The sequence below is a fragment of the Columba livia genome, chromosome 3 (genome assembly GCF_036013475.1).
Source record: "Columba livia isolate bColLiv1 breed racing homer chromosome 3, bColLiv1.pat.W.v2, whole genome shotgun sequence".
Lineage (NCBI taxonomy): Eukaryota > Metazoa > Chordata > Aves > Columbiformes > Columbidae > Columba > Columba livia.
The window spans coordinates 29,023,227-29,038,869 of NC_088604.1; the positions used below are offsets into that span (position 1 = coordinate 29,023,227).

The 15,643-nt window shown below is 35.6% G+C and overlaps 1 protein-coding gene across 1 annotated transcript in view; it reads right to left on the reverse strand.

Moving 5' to 3' along the window:
* Positions 1-15,643, reverse strand: part of EYS (eyes shut homolog) — an 870,368-nt gene that overhangs the window by 702,724 nt on the left and 152,001 nt on the right. The window contains exon 7 of the mRNA XM_065056200.1: positions 9,371-9,530. Within this exon, the coding sequence (XP_064912272.1) occupies positions 9,371-9,530 (160 nt within the window). The remainder of the gene's footprint in view (positions 1-9,370; positions 9,531-15,643) is intronic.

The following is a 15,643-nucleotide window of genomic DNA, read 5'->3' on the forward strand; positions in this document are numbered from 1 at the left end:
GTGGAGTGTGGACTGGTTGTTTGTTTTGTTGCCAGTCCAAGAGCCCTTCATATGTCTCACTACAAAATCTGTTCATAAAAGAAAAACAAACCAGGATACTAGAAGAATATGCAAAACATTTTTCATGCCTGGAACAGAGAAATTTCCTCTAGTTTTATCCCCTTCCATTCTCTTTTAAACTCCTCCTTGTCTGAATGGAATCAGTCAATCATATGTGAAATATGAAGAAATACAGAACAACCACTCATAGAGAGAGAAACTTCAGAGGGAAACTCACAGAGAGAAACTTCCAGAACAAGCATCCTGCCTAGCCTGGATAAACTACTCCATACTTGCAGGTTCCTCTACCCTCTGGATCCCACAGATCCCCTACCTGTCCCATAAAAACTCTCCAAGTTGCAAGGATGCAACTAATAGAACACCAACGTTTCTGTGTGGGTGCTTATTGGATTAATTTCAGCGTTGACAAGAGAATCAAAGAATTAGGTATTACAGGAAGGCAGTTTGCTCACAGCTGTACCAACAGCTATCTCAAATCTGTAACTCTCCGAAATGAGTCTCTTCTTTAGCCAGACATCCTCTCTGGATATACTAGTTCTTCCTCTACCATTGCTATGAGCCCAGGTGGTGTAGAACTTCAACTTCAACAAAAAATTCAGATTTTAAAAATAACGAATGGTTTGTACGAGCCCAAGAAAAACTGTCTCAGGTTATGGAAAATCATACAGATTTCCAATTTTTTTTTTTTTAAAGTTAGTTTTGCAGTTTTTCCCATTTTCCCAATTGCCAAATGATGTCTGTTTTGTATTTTTTTTGCTTAATTATAAAAATCTCAAAAGAATATTTTTTCAGTCACATTTGAGTTTTTGTAGGAAATTCAGCAGGATGTGTTCAGCTATCTCAAATCACCTATAGGGTAAATCTGTTTAAGAAAGCACACTACTCAACTTACTTTTACATTGTTGAAATGAGGACTTCCTAATGATATTCACAAAAACTAAGTTATTGGTTTTTAAGAAAAAAAAGCATAAACAACCATGCATTTGCAGAGGTAGATAAAATGCTATGAGAGATTACTGTTCTCTCAAATTTGAGTGAACCTACTTTGTGTAGCATGGAAATGGGAAGAGAGTTCTCATATGATTGGCTGGTTGGGAGCCTCTACATGAAGGTCATTAGCAAAGAAACAATCTAACTAAGATCAGCAAGAAAATATTTACCTTGGTTCTTATTTTTGTTTACTTTAAAAACACAGGTGGTTGCATTGTTAATGCAAACATTTCTCTCTTTTTTTTTTTTTTTTTTTTTTTAATTTTTCTTGGATTATCTCAAACATGCTTGAGAGACAGAGTAATACTCAGTTCCAGCACAAGTCAGGTGAAATGTCAAATAGAAAAATAGTTTTTAGCAAGATGAATGTCAAACATCCAAACATTCAGGCTTTCATTCCTAGAACATAAGTAAAATTGCATGTGGTTCATTGAATACAAGCCCCCTGCCTACTCAATCACACATGTAGTCATTCCACAGAAGTTCATTATATAAACTGATTAACTTCCATCTTAGCTGCTATTTTTTTCTCTCATTTGGTAATCTGAAAGATTAATACTTTAATAGGTAGGAGGGATTTTGCTTGTTTGTTTGTTATAAATATATTAATAGATCATTTACAATCATATATGTGCATTTCAGTGCACTTACTCCACACCCTGACATAAAAAGTCAGGGTAAAATGTGATCAAAACACACAATGTTCTCAAAGAAATCTTCTATACTTTCCATTTAAAATCTCATTAAACTGGAGCTTGCATCTAGCTTTCTTGAAATGGATGCAGATCAACACAGGCCCAACTGTCAAAGATCTTTCAAATAGATACATTTTTATTTTTTAATGTTAGGATACAAATTAGTTTAGTTCCTGGCTTCATTAGACATTTTCCATCTTCAACTGGAGCTATCTAAAATTAGGAAAAGCTAATTAGGATTTTCGTCTCTCTGCATATCAATGCCCCTCCTATGAGAAAAGGATAATGGTACTTCTTTACTTGGAGGAATATCATAAGATTACAGACTAACTTTACTAGTTGATAACAGAATTTGTTGTTGATTTCAGAGTATGTCAGACATTATACTTTTTTTTTTCTACTCCTTTTTATGGTCTATCAGTCTGCCCTTACATTCTGTGCTCTAGTCTACTTCTGTACTCAGTATCACCCTCACAGATTCTTCTTTTATACAAAATAATCTATATTCACTTATCTCTATACACAATACTTTCTTCCCAAAGGAAGGTGAAATAAAGTTTACCATTTTTTAGAAGTAATATTTTACTGTACTGAAACAGTACTGAAATACTGGGCTACACTTCCTTGTGCTGAATTGTACAGATCATTCTTAAGGTGCAAGAGTTCATACAGTCCAGTACGGAATACCTCCTGATGAAAGACTGTTTGAGGTTGCCTAAAGAACGCATAACATCAGGATATTGCTCAGTGCCCTTAGCACAACCATGATATGGCCAACAGCAGCCTATTGTGGGTACCAAACCTGCCAGCCTTAGTTGCACAACCAAATTTTTGTTCCTAAATCACACTATTCTCTGGTTTGTATTGGCCAAGAAGAATAGTTTGCAATAAGAGGCATGAATGTCCCACTTCGGGTTCCAGAAAGGTGGTGGTTTTAAGTTTTATAAAAATTTCTTGGCAAATTGACTCATTATTTAGATACAAGAATTCTGGATTGAGAACAGGGTGAGATGGATTATAAACCAGGAGTAAAGATGAATGACAGTGTATGGGGGTGGCAGCCCAAATTTTCCAAAGATTGATGCTAGTTCTAATGTTATTTAATGTTGTTATCAATTATGTTATCAATGTTATTAATTATCTGAAAAGCAGATTAAACAAATCTTTAATCACATACAGAGTTTATACTAAATTGGTGCCAAATACTAAATCAAAAGGTATAATACGAACAGATCTAACGAAGTTAAATATTTCAAAATAATATATTTCAAAAGTCAGATATATCTCAGGAAATAGCAATGGAAGGAAGTATATTTCAGAAAAATTAAAAGTAAATCTGAGCTATTCAGAGAGAGAATGTCCCAGAGTGAAGACCAAGATATAGAAGTTGTTGCTGAATGTAGGTTTTCAATGTAATACAGGTTGAAAAAAAAGTGGATAGATTTTTACAATGCCTAGGGAGACTGCCTATGTCACAGGAAAAAATATACATCAATAGCAGACCACAATAACACAAATGAAACTATGCCTTCAGTTTGTCACATTGTAGTATTGTGTATAGTATTTCAGAGTTATTTGGTGTGGTTTAGTTTCTGTTTGTTTGTTTGTTTTTAGAAGGAACAACTATTGAACACAGAGCTTGAGGAACAGCATAAGAAAGCCTTCAAGATTTAGTTCATATGTTCATAGCATAATACTATTATAGCTTCAGTGGAGATAAAGTGGACCCTGTCAGCAAATGATGTGGTACACTGTGTATGAGAAAAAGTAGGCAATACATGGTTATGCACGATTATCCGTACTTTAAAGAGGAAAGTTGAGTTCATGTTAGTATAAGAATACTGTGGTAGACTGGTTTACTTGAACATGGTTTTCTACATAGATGTATTCATGACATTTTCTTCAGAAACAATAAATCCCAACTTGGACACTTCCACTACATAGAAAGATTTCAGGAGCTAAAACATGTAAGACTAAGACCTTTTAAAGAAATAAAATACAGCTACAAAGATCTGCTGTGTAAGAAAAATAGTCAGTAGGTCTACATGACACTGTTGTTCATCTCTCCAATGCATTTTCTATTTTTAAACACACTATATTTAAAAATATACTACACATCATGTTTTAAACCCATTAGTGTGACAAGTGATTTTATAGTGCTTTCGATAACTTTTCTACCTAGGTAAGGTCTGAAATGCTGTACTTGGTTGAGCTAATCAACACAGGCTCAGCTAAGGTGCAGAACAAATGTCTCTATGGCTATTATAGATCATCAACTTTTTAAACTGCTTCAAACAATATGTTCTGAAGGCTTTTTGACTGAATTTACATAAAAGGTGTATTAATACTTTCCTCCTGATTCTTATTGATAATTTGATGATTTTGGGGGATGATATACAGCTATTTGAATGTACACTATCTCTCCAGCTGCCTCTCCAGATGCTTAAAGAAAGCTGCAAATTTGTAGTTTCGCTTGTCACTTACAGCTGATTTATGTGTTGGGTAATGAGAATGAATAAGGCATTGATGTTCGCTATGAGAGACCCATGAAACTATCCATGGAGAAAAGATCTTAGATTTCTTTTAGGTTTTACTTTGAATGAGTAAATAAGGAAAGAATAGACATCAATAGATGTAAAGCCAGAAGAGATAGACAAGCTAAAGTAAATTGATAGAGTTTTGGAAAACTCCTGAGAATAAATTAGGGAGTTTGACAGAGGTGGATGAAAGTAATTTTTGGAGTTTGTGAACAGATGTAGCCAATTACAGTATTTTATGTTTCAGGTTTAACGGTACATTTTTAAGCACCTCTTTCAATCGAGAACTTTACGCAATCATTTACTTATAAATCCATAGACACTGATGATATCTATGCTTCTTAACAAACTACAGCATCTTTAAGTTAACCATGTTATATGAGCTACTCTCAATGGGTAAGAATTCTTTAAAAATTCTTTCTTATTCATAAGGGCTAAATATATTCTCTGTACAGAAACTTAAACTGGAAACTGGAATTTTAATAACTATTAACATAGTCATTAATATCCCTGTGCACTGGAAACACTTTGTTCCATTTTAAAAGCAGCTGAACTTAGATACTGATATTTTTCTTTGAAATATCAGGTAGAATATTTTCACAGTCTTTTGGCTTTTCAAGAAATTTTTGCATGTGAAAGAAAAAAAAAAGTATTGCCAGCATAAAAATTTCAGTAGTCATACTTTTTCTTGTGGAAAACAAGACCTGAGAAAAATTGTTGATTTAAACTGCTGTTGGTTGTAGTCTGCCTGGCATTCCCACAAGTATGGTACAACATCATTCATTAGCCCTCGCTTAGTGTTCTAGAGTTTATCATCTGCTTCAAATTAGATATTATAGCAGTATGGTTTACTATGTTATTTTTATTTTTGGACTGCCTACTCCTTTATTATTTTGTCTTGGTTAGTAAAGTGGAATGCTCCAGATGTTTTAATGTAATTCATCTTGGTATCTTCTTAGGTAAGAGATCACTGCAAGGAACTGTGCTCTGGCTAAAACCATTTGCCTTTCACCCTAACCAATACTATTCAGCCACTCCCTGTTCTAAAAGGCATTTTAAACAGCAAGAAATATTTCTAGATTAAGAGTACTAGAGATTGAATTACTTTGGTTGTGTCCTAGTTCTGGCTGGGATAGAGTAAATTTTCTTCCTAGTATCTGGTATAGTGTTGTGGTTTGTATTTAGTATGAGAATAATGTTAATAACACACTGATGCTTCTGCTAAGCAGTCAAGGACTTTTCAGCTTCTTATACTGGCTTGCCAATGAGAAGGTGGGATGTACAAAAAATATTGTGAGGAGACACAGATGGGATGTTGAAATGAAATAATCCGTGTCAGCAATTCCCCAGGTTTTGCACAGCAGACCAATTCTCCCTGATGTTCAGTTATGGTGTTTGTCTCCTCAAGTAACGGCTATCCATGATGGAGCCCTGCTTTCCTGGAGGTGGCTGAACACCTGCCTGTTGATGGGAAGTAGTGAATGAATCTTTGTTTTGCTTTGCTTGTGTGCACAGCTTTTGTTTTACCTATTAAGCTGTCTTTGTTGCAACCTACAAGTTTTCTCGCTTTTACTCCCACAACCCATCGGGGGAGCGTGAGCAAGTACCTGTGTGGAGCTTAGCTATCTGCTTCGATTAAACCGCTACAGGTTGTTATTTTTTGCTTTCCACCAGTTATCACTGAAATTTCTTCTTTAACAGAAAATTGAATACTTTTCAAAGCAGTGAGCTTTTATCTTTTTCTTCATTTAGTGAAGATAAGTATTTTGAGTGAATTCCTCTAGTAATACTTAGCAAGTGACTTTTATTCCATTATTGCGGTCCATGGTCATTGATGTTTAGAATCTGTGTGCACTAACAATTTCTCTCTCAAAGGTGACAATGGTAATAACGCATAAAGTGCAATGAACAAAGCATGTATTGCTGAGACATATACTGCTGTGTAATCCCTGTGATATAGGGACCTCTCATGATGCTACAAAACTCCTTTACCTTTGAAAGAAGGAATAGAGCTGTAGAAGAAATGTTGTTCTTTTTGTCTATTGGAGTTTTGAGATTTATGTCTTCCACTGTTCTTCAATGTGAAATAGAGAGCTTCCCCAAATATTCTGGAGATGGCTGAAGACCTGCTGTAAATAGCAAGTAATTAATGAATTTCTATTTTGCTTAGCTTGTGTGTGCAGCTTTTTCTTTCCCTATTAAACTGTTTTTACCTCAGACTTCAAAAGTTGTCTTACATGTACATGTACCCTTTGATATCCCATATCTTCTTTTCTGGGACATTAGCTATGATGGGACCAGAGATTCCTGCTACAGGAGACTGTTTCAAACCACTTACATAATTCAATAGTCCAAGCTTCATCCAGATCTGTTTCTATTAATTTCCCATGTACCATGCAATATACCAAGGGAAAGTGTAGAGTATTGCATCTGGGTAGGAACAACCCCAGTTTCCAATATAGGATCGGGAACAACCTATTAGAGAGCAGTGTAGGGGAAAGGGACCTGGGGGTCCTGGTGGGCAGCAGGATGACCATGAGCCAGCACTGTGCCCTTGTGGCCAAGAAGGCAAATGGCATCCTTGGGTGTATTAGAAGGGGGGTGGTTAGTAGGTGGAGAGAGGTTCTCCTTCCCCTCTACTCTGCACTGGTGAGACCACACCTGGAATATTGTGTCCAGTTCTGGGCCCCTCAGTTCGAGAAGGACAGGGAACTGCTGGAGAGAGTCCAGCACAGGGCAATAAAGATGATAAGGGAGTGGAGCGACTCCCTTATGAGGAAAGGCTGAGGGAGCTGGGTCTCTTTAGTTTGGAGAAGAGGAGACTGAGGCGTGACCTTGTTAATGTTTACAAATATATAAAGGGTGAGTGTCACGAGGATGGAGTCAGGCTCTTCCCAGTGACAACCAATGGTAGGACAAGGAGTAATGGGTTCAAACTGGAATAACAAGAGGTTCCACTTTAATTTGAGAAGAAATTTCTTCTCAGTGAGGGTAACAGAATACTGGAACAGGCTGCCCAGGGAGGTTGTGGAGTCTCCTGCTCTGAAGACATTCAAAACCTGTCTGGATGCCTTCCTGTGTAACCTCATCTAGGTGTTCCTGCTCTGGCAGGGTGACTGGGCTAAATGATCTTTTGAGGTCCCTTCCAATCCCTAACATTCTGTGATTCTGTGTAGAAATTTTCAACCTTTTCTCAACCCAGTAAAAGAGAGAAAGAAAAAAAATAAACTGTGGATAAATCTGTGAATGATCTTAATGATTCTTCTAAAAGGAAAGTTTGAAGATGAGGAAAAAGTATGTAATTGAAATAGTACTTCAAATTCCCTTTCCTGAGTTTGCTTGGGTGCAGTTCATTTTAGCAGTCGGAAGATTATTTTAATTAAACGACTATTCTACCAACTAAGTTAAGTGTCTAACATGCCTAATCAATTCCTGTCAATATTATCACTCTAAACACAAGGAAAAATAGTGACTAATTAGAGGAAGCTTCTTCAAGGACAATTGGCCTACTGTGCAAGATCTGAGAAACTGCTGACATGGCTTGTTTCATTTCAATGTCATAAGCTGTTACTTACATGCACTGTTGTAGATACAATGGGTTTTATCCACTTTCAGAGAAGAAAATAAGAAAAAGGAAAATAAGGAACTAACTGTAGAAATAACTAAAAAGCACAGAAGTCATGACATCTATTCAACAAAAATAACTATATTTTATAACCTCCTTGTTTTCTCCTTTGAGAGTTTAAACCAAACACATGGAGTCAATGATCCAAAATGTATTTACATAGAAACAGAAATAAGAAATGTAGTTTAAAATTGCACTTGTGTGTATATGCCGAGTTTCTTCAACCAAAAGGAAATTATTTTATTACTTTTTAAATCAAAATTCTGCTTTTCACAGCTGAGAATGTTACATAATATCATACTTTCTTTTCCATAAGATAAATCTGCTCCAAATATGATTTAGATGTTAATGCAAAGGCTGCAGCTGTAGTGTTTATAATTTATAAACATAATTAAGAACAATTAGATGTGAAATTGCAATAGCCTTTCTGGTTGCAGATGCTATTTAATTCAGAATCAAGTAAACATGCCAAAATTATCACTGCATTGTCTTTCCTTCTGACCCTTACCTCCCTTCCCAAGCACACAAATGAAATAAACAATTATAAACAAAAAATGCTATCAAAAAAATAGTGAAGGAGTAACTTACTATTTAAAAATAAAGTGAAAAAAACCCTGTACTACAATATAAGGAACCTGTAATAATGAGATCCCACAAAGGAAAGAATCTTGGGTTTATATTAAGACGTCCCTGAACACTGAAGTCATGCTTGAACTCAGTCATAACTCAGTGCTTAGTACAGTTAAATTGTATTAAATGCATATATTTGTTGCTTTTTACTATATCCTGTCAGACTTTTGTTTCATTATTACGTTGTGCATTCCTGGAATATTCCAACCACTAACAGATGTCTTACGCAGGTGGTTTTAATTTCTCTCTGCAAACTCTTACTCACTGATGACACAGAGAGCCTTGAAGACTTGTTTACTCTGTCTCACATTACTTTAGACTTCTAAAGACAAGTAAAATGAATCTGTTAACCCCACCCCAAATTCAGTTGCATAAGTCATTTGTAGCCCACCAAGAAATTAAATAGGAACTGGGATTCAGCTCTCAGAAAGATAGCTAAAGATATCTGAACAAATATAGGTTGATAACAAACTAACAAACTCCCTGGGGTCCATTGCTTTCATTAATTTGATCTCCAGGAACTATAATGAGAAGGCAGACATCTAGCTCACATGCAGAACTTCTACATGTAGACATATGCTTAGTCTCTTAAACCAAAGCTGAAGCCTACTCTAGATCTATTCTTACTATAACTTCCATGTGGAAGCTTCAAAAGTAACCTGAGTTTGATTTAGACTGTGTAGGCATCAGAGCAAAGGTCAGAAAACACGGAGAAGTGATAACTCCTCCAAACACTTCTCTATTCCTTATTTTTGAAAATTCAGCACTCCTATACTTTAATATTTTAAAGGAAATTAAACTATAAACTTTTACATGATTTGTGTATGCCTTACCTGTGAAATCATGAGGACACAAACACTGAAATGAAGGTTGCTGTCTCAAGTGGCTCATATCAACGCAAGTTGCTCCATCAGGACAACTATTTGGGTAAATTAAACATGCATTTTCAGCAAATTGGCAAAATTCTCCTGCCCATCCAGGTGCACAGAGACACTAAATATAACAAACACACACACACACAAAAGAGAAAACACAACATAAAAATGTAATGTGAAAGTTTGCAGAAATTTCTTTGTGTCCTGTATTTTACTTCTGAGTAAAAGTACTGTAGAATGCAGAGTGCTACATCCAGTTGACACTGTTGTTCATGCTTGTATTTGCGGATAATAAAACAGTTAAAAGAGGCAGAAGTCATCTATACAATGTCTGCTGAAAAGGTGTAGGAAAAGAGGACACATGAGTAGGAGAAAATGACAAAGATAATTACTCACTGTGACAGATGGAGCTGCCTGCAGGAAAAGAAGAACTGAGTGTGAAAAAGGGATTTTAAAGGCTTGGAGGTGAGGAAGAAACCAAACAGTGATACTAAATCAGCCTGCAAGGTAGACAGTAGCCAACCAGTAATGAGAAAACAAAACAGGAGATTCTGTTCTACATTCTAACTACATTCTAATAGTATCTGTTAACTAAAATAAATAAAAATATTGCCTTTCCTCATACATTGTGTGCTGCAATCTTTTCACAATGTCTATAGATCTCTGCTGGACTTCTTCCAAATTTGTCAAAGACTTTTTTTTTTTTTTTTTTTGTACATTGAAGCCCCCAACTGTACACAGTAGTCTAGGGGTGGCCTCACAAGTGCCGAGCAGAAGGGACTAATGGCTTCACTTGATGTCTTAACTATCCTTTGCTACTTTGGGATGCCAGTTCGATTCCTTTTGGCTGAAGATCATTCAGTCATCGGGAAACTTTATTTGGAAAATCAGTACAATAATTTTCAATGTGAAAAATATTTTAAAATGTTGGTTTGGTTGGTTTATGCAACCAACATAAAAGAAACATTAGATGCTGCTTTCACTCTACTTGTTATTTCTGTTTTGGGGATAGCCGTTGCCAGGTGATGCATTGCTTCATTAAAAAATAATTCTTTGTATAAATGTTCTGTTGTTTTGTGGAGGCATTCTGTGATTCTGTTAAGATGTTTGGTGATCCTTAACCACCATTTTCTACACTGGAAAAGGAAAATCATTAAACAAAATACCAGATAAAATCCTCTATTTCCAATTTTGCACAGCTGCCTAATGGCTTTAGATATATTCAGCCTAACTGTCAAGATGAATACAGAAATTCTGGTTACAACCTACCATTGCAATGACTCTTTAATATTCTGCTTGTACACCTTTTTCGGGTGGCAGAGACTAAAGGGCACTGATATATCATACTCTCCTATAACATTGCACATTTATTATTGTCTACTAAAAGAGGAAGTATAGCTATAGAAAATATCTCCAAACTTTTAGAGGTCTTTACTATGAGCTTGAGGTATTTGACACTGAAATGTACTCAAGTAATTTTAAATATATGTATCGTCATTAGGAAAAGGTTCTTCTCTGAGAATATGATCAGTCATTAAGCCAGTTAGAGTTCCAGGAATGTCTTGATGATTCTCTCAGTCATGTGATTTAGTTTTAGGTAGTCCTGTAAGGGGCAGGGAGATGGATTCCATGATCCTTATGGATGCCTTTCAACTAGAGATATTCTATGATTCTATGTGCTGTTTACAAGAAGTACACAACTGTGGGGAACAGTTGGCCAAACTGTGCATTTTGTATAAACTGTACATTTCCAGTCCTGGTGTAGTTCCCATTTAAATACCTGTGCAACTGTGTATTTATATTATATATTATTCTAGTAGATCCATTAAGATACATTGTATGAAGATAAGTAAAGGTATAACGTGATCAGAATTTAAACAAAATATTTTTTGTTTAAATAAGATCTTGGAATGCAAGGTTTTTAGTTTATTACATGAAGAATTCTACTGTTCATTACCTTCTGTACTGCTCAGTAATGCTTAACAGCAAATATGAAATGTACCTAGGGTTCTTTGATGCTGTTTATTTCAATGAAATATGAAAAGCAGGAAAAGGTTGTTTAGATAAAGTTCAAATTAAATACTGAAGAAGCATAAAACTATATTGGACATTTCAAAATTTATGTGAGCTTTTCTGTAGAATTACTGCTACTGTTTGGAATAAAATAGACTAATTACCTTGTGGAAAACTAGCCCCTAATGGAAGTATCTGACTTTGAACTTCTGCTGTTTGAATAGTCAGCTGGAAGGACAAATAAGTGGCTTCACAGAGATGAAACTGTATTGTTCAGATAGTGCATGGGGAGAAAACAGCAGGAGAGACACTATATTTTTAAAAAAGGAAAACAGCAATAATCTATTTTATATGTTGTACATAAGTATGAAAGTCGCATCTGAGAGCAGTAGATTTTGCAGTGCCAACTTTCATTGCTTCTAGCTAGCACTGCTAGTAGAGCTGTTATAAATATTCATAACAATGTTACCATTCCAACCAACTGCTTTAATATATAGTGTGCCAACCATATTAAATGTTTGCTTCCTTATGGCTTTTTTATACTCAGAAATCAAATGTTGATTGATAAAGTGCAGAGTGTGTTCAAAAAGCCCTAGTGTTTTATTCTTCTTTTTGTTTTGTTTTGGCTTGGTTTGGTTTGGTTTTATGTTTGTTGGTTTGGGTTTTGTTGGTTTCGTTTTTTGTTTTATTTTGTTTGTTTTTGCTTGGTTTGTTTTTGTTTTGTTTTGGTTTGGTTTTATTTTTGTTTTGTTTTGTTTCTAAACTACATTTGTTAAACAAGGTAATGTTTTATCTCAGCTATACTCCCTCTTCATTCAGGATATGTTATCTAGAACTCATTTCTCCTCTTATGCAATAAGTACAAATGGCTTCTCTAAGAATAACTCTGAAGCCTTCTTAGGGCTGTGAGATCCAAGCAGTGTGACTCATGTAGCTCAGTTCTGGAGATTATTGCTAATTCTGCGTGCAGATGTTTGTCATCTGGGTTATAAATTCAGCCATACTTCTGGGGATAAAGTATTATCAAAGAGCATTGAGAGTGAGAGTGGCTCCTCAGGGAAGAACTTACAAGGCAGCAAAGGCGATCAGTGGCAGCAGAGTTTGCACCAAGGCTGTTCAGGTTGATGTAGGGTGTATTGCAGGCCTGCAGGGCTTGGCACTGCTTGACACTCTTCTGAAAAGAAGCAGACTGATTCTCAGCCTGACAGCTGGCTGTTGGGTCTGGTTCTGCACCCACAAGGACAAACCTCATCTGGCAAGGCATGAAAGTTGGAGCTTTGTCTGCCTGATTGTAGTTTCTTCACAAGTTCTCTTGAATGTGTACCATGCACTGGCTTTCTGACATGGGGCAAAAAAAACCCAGGAGAATGAAAGGTTCCCTCATCTCTTCTCTCTCCCTCATCCTCCTGAAGGAACTTATTACCTATGGTGAAGGTAGTTCTTTTTATTACTATGTAAGCTTCTTCTGCTTTACCAGAGTACATGATTATTAATTTGTGCTCATAATTTTACTTTGTTATTGAAATATCTCAGGTTCACCATAAAACTCCAAATATAAGAGTGATGGCTTTGATACATGGATGTGAGTAAAAAGACTGAAAGAATATAACATGAACAGCCACAGAGCCACCCGCAGGGAAAGATTTTAGATACCAATATATTCTATTCTATTCTATTCTATTCTATTCTATTCTATTCTATTCTATTCTATTAATTATATTGTATTGTATTGTATTGTATTGTATTGTATTGTATTGTATTCTATTCTATTCTATTCTATTCTATTCTATTAATTTTCTGTCCTGTTACAGTGAATCATACTATGCGATATACACTATTAAATGCATGTCAATATGAAAAAGTGAAAATTGAGTGAAAGAAGAGCAACTCTTTGAAAGATGTGTATGTTGGTACATAATTAGGTGATTCCTGGGTTAGTTCTGGTTTATACATATAAGTTTTTATTAACCAGTATTCCCCAGGCATATGAAAACACCTAATGTTTACTGCACACATATTCTGCAAATAACTTACAGAAGTTAAAAACATTACTTTTGGTTTTGCTTAGCTTCATTCCCCCTTAACAACACTATCTGCTTCCTCTGCGGTGTATAACACTAGCCAGAAATCAGCAGCAGTCACTGCTGCTATTTTGGAAGGTACCAGGACATTCATTGACGATGGCTCTGTCATAAAATTTCACATTTAAGTGTCAGTACAACTTCTCAAAGAAAATTTAAATATTTACTTTGAATGACCAACAATAGGTGTAATTGTAAATTCCATAATAATAGCACAGATTATTGTCTCTTTCCTTAATGCTGCTCTAGTGTTTATTTGCTTGCCATCAGAGCCCTGCTATTCAAGGAATATGTAAGATCTGCTTACTCCTTATCTCTAGTGTGATGCATGCAAATGGAAATGGACCTTACAATGGCATTGTTTTTACTCCTTCATTTAGCTTCAGTTTTTGTGCCTACCTAAATCAATTCCTTTGTTAGTTGTAAGCACATAACCTTGCATGAATCAGTGGTTTGTCAGGATGATTGGACAAAGGCATATTGACAGAATAGACTTGGAAACACTATGCAAACCATGTAAGTTGGAAGATAGTTGCTTGTAACATAGTAAGGTGCAATTAAGCAAAAAAAAAAAAAAGCTATAAGTGGGCATTTTTACACCCTGTAAAAAGTGGAATGCATTTTTAATCTGTGTGCCCTTCTGTAAAGTATGTGTGGCAGATCAGAAATAGGAGAGAATTTGTAGCCATTCCAAATCTCCTGCTTACAACTACTGTAGGTCTGCACCTTCCTTTCCCTCCATGCACTTCTGTAGGTAGTCATAATTGGCCTATGAATTCTGTAAATTCTATGCAATTCTGTGATGGAAGCCAAAGAACAGTCTTTTGTCTCTCCCAAGAGAGTAAAGACATCTAGTTTGACAGAACTTGACAGTCCTGTTGACTTTCCCAATATTGTGAGCTAGAAACAGTTCATTTTCCACAATTTGATAACTGACAGTTCTGTTATCCTCATAATCTACACTAAATCAGTTAATTTTTTTAGTCTCTTCCCTCCCCACCCCCAACTTTTATACTAATAATTCAGGAAAACAAAACAAAATAAAACAAAACAAAACACATACACAAAAAAACCCTCAGGGGATCTTAACCATGCATAATTCTTTTGCCTTCTTGGATAAATAGATACTTAGATACTCAGTTCCTCCTTGGACCTAGAGGAAATCTTTCCAGTTCCTAGGTCTGTATTCCCAGTTTAACTGTTTTTACCGCCCAGTCTGCTTGCGTGAGAGGCGTTGCTGGAGCCAGTGCAATTCACTGGGAGAACTCTATCCAAATCACTGCATATCCCCAGGTAGTTAGCCTGGGGCAGCAGTATGATCAGCATGAAAGAAACAACACCTCACTCTTCCCCATCAGCTGCCCTTTGGAAACTGTTCGTCTTTTCTCCATCTTCACATAAGTATAACAGATACCTATAGCAATAAATTGCTTTAGACACTCAGATTAAAAGCACTGGGGAAACAGTATCCACTTCAAATTGAGAACACTGACTTTTCATTTATAAAATCCATTTAAGAAAAATAAAATTTGCCATGAGAATAAAAATGTCTATTGAAACGTGTCTCTGTGGGCAGATTTATTTTTTTTTAATGTTTTTAAGAAGCAGCTTATCATATGGCAAAAATGCTGCTGATTAATAATTTCATTGAATAAAATTCTACTGGAATATGTAGTTTGTTAACATTTTAGTAACTGTAAAAGTACGGTTATGTTAAATCTGTTTTAAATTAATTTTTTCTTTAAAACAGTGGCCCCTGTCTTCTGTTAATAATACTGAGTAGGAGGAGGTGTTTAAGATAAAGTTGCCAAGTCAGGATAGTATTAAACAAATTTTTTTTATGTGATGGGTATAAAAGAAAAATAAGCTATATTATATTTTGTTTGGAAGTTTAACAGTGATCATGCAGTTTTTGAAAGCTGATTCTGGCATTGCAACTGCAAAACAGGAGGAATTCAATACCAGTGTTCTTGCAATAATTGACAAACCAATAGTAAATTATAGAATTTTACATAGCATTTTTTGAAAGAAGACCTGTTATGTTCAAGCACTCTATTTGACATCTGTTAAAATGATATATTCAAATGATATCAAGATTTCTTAAACTGAGGGAAGGCTGCAATCCTATCTTTCTGTA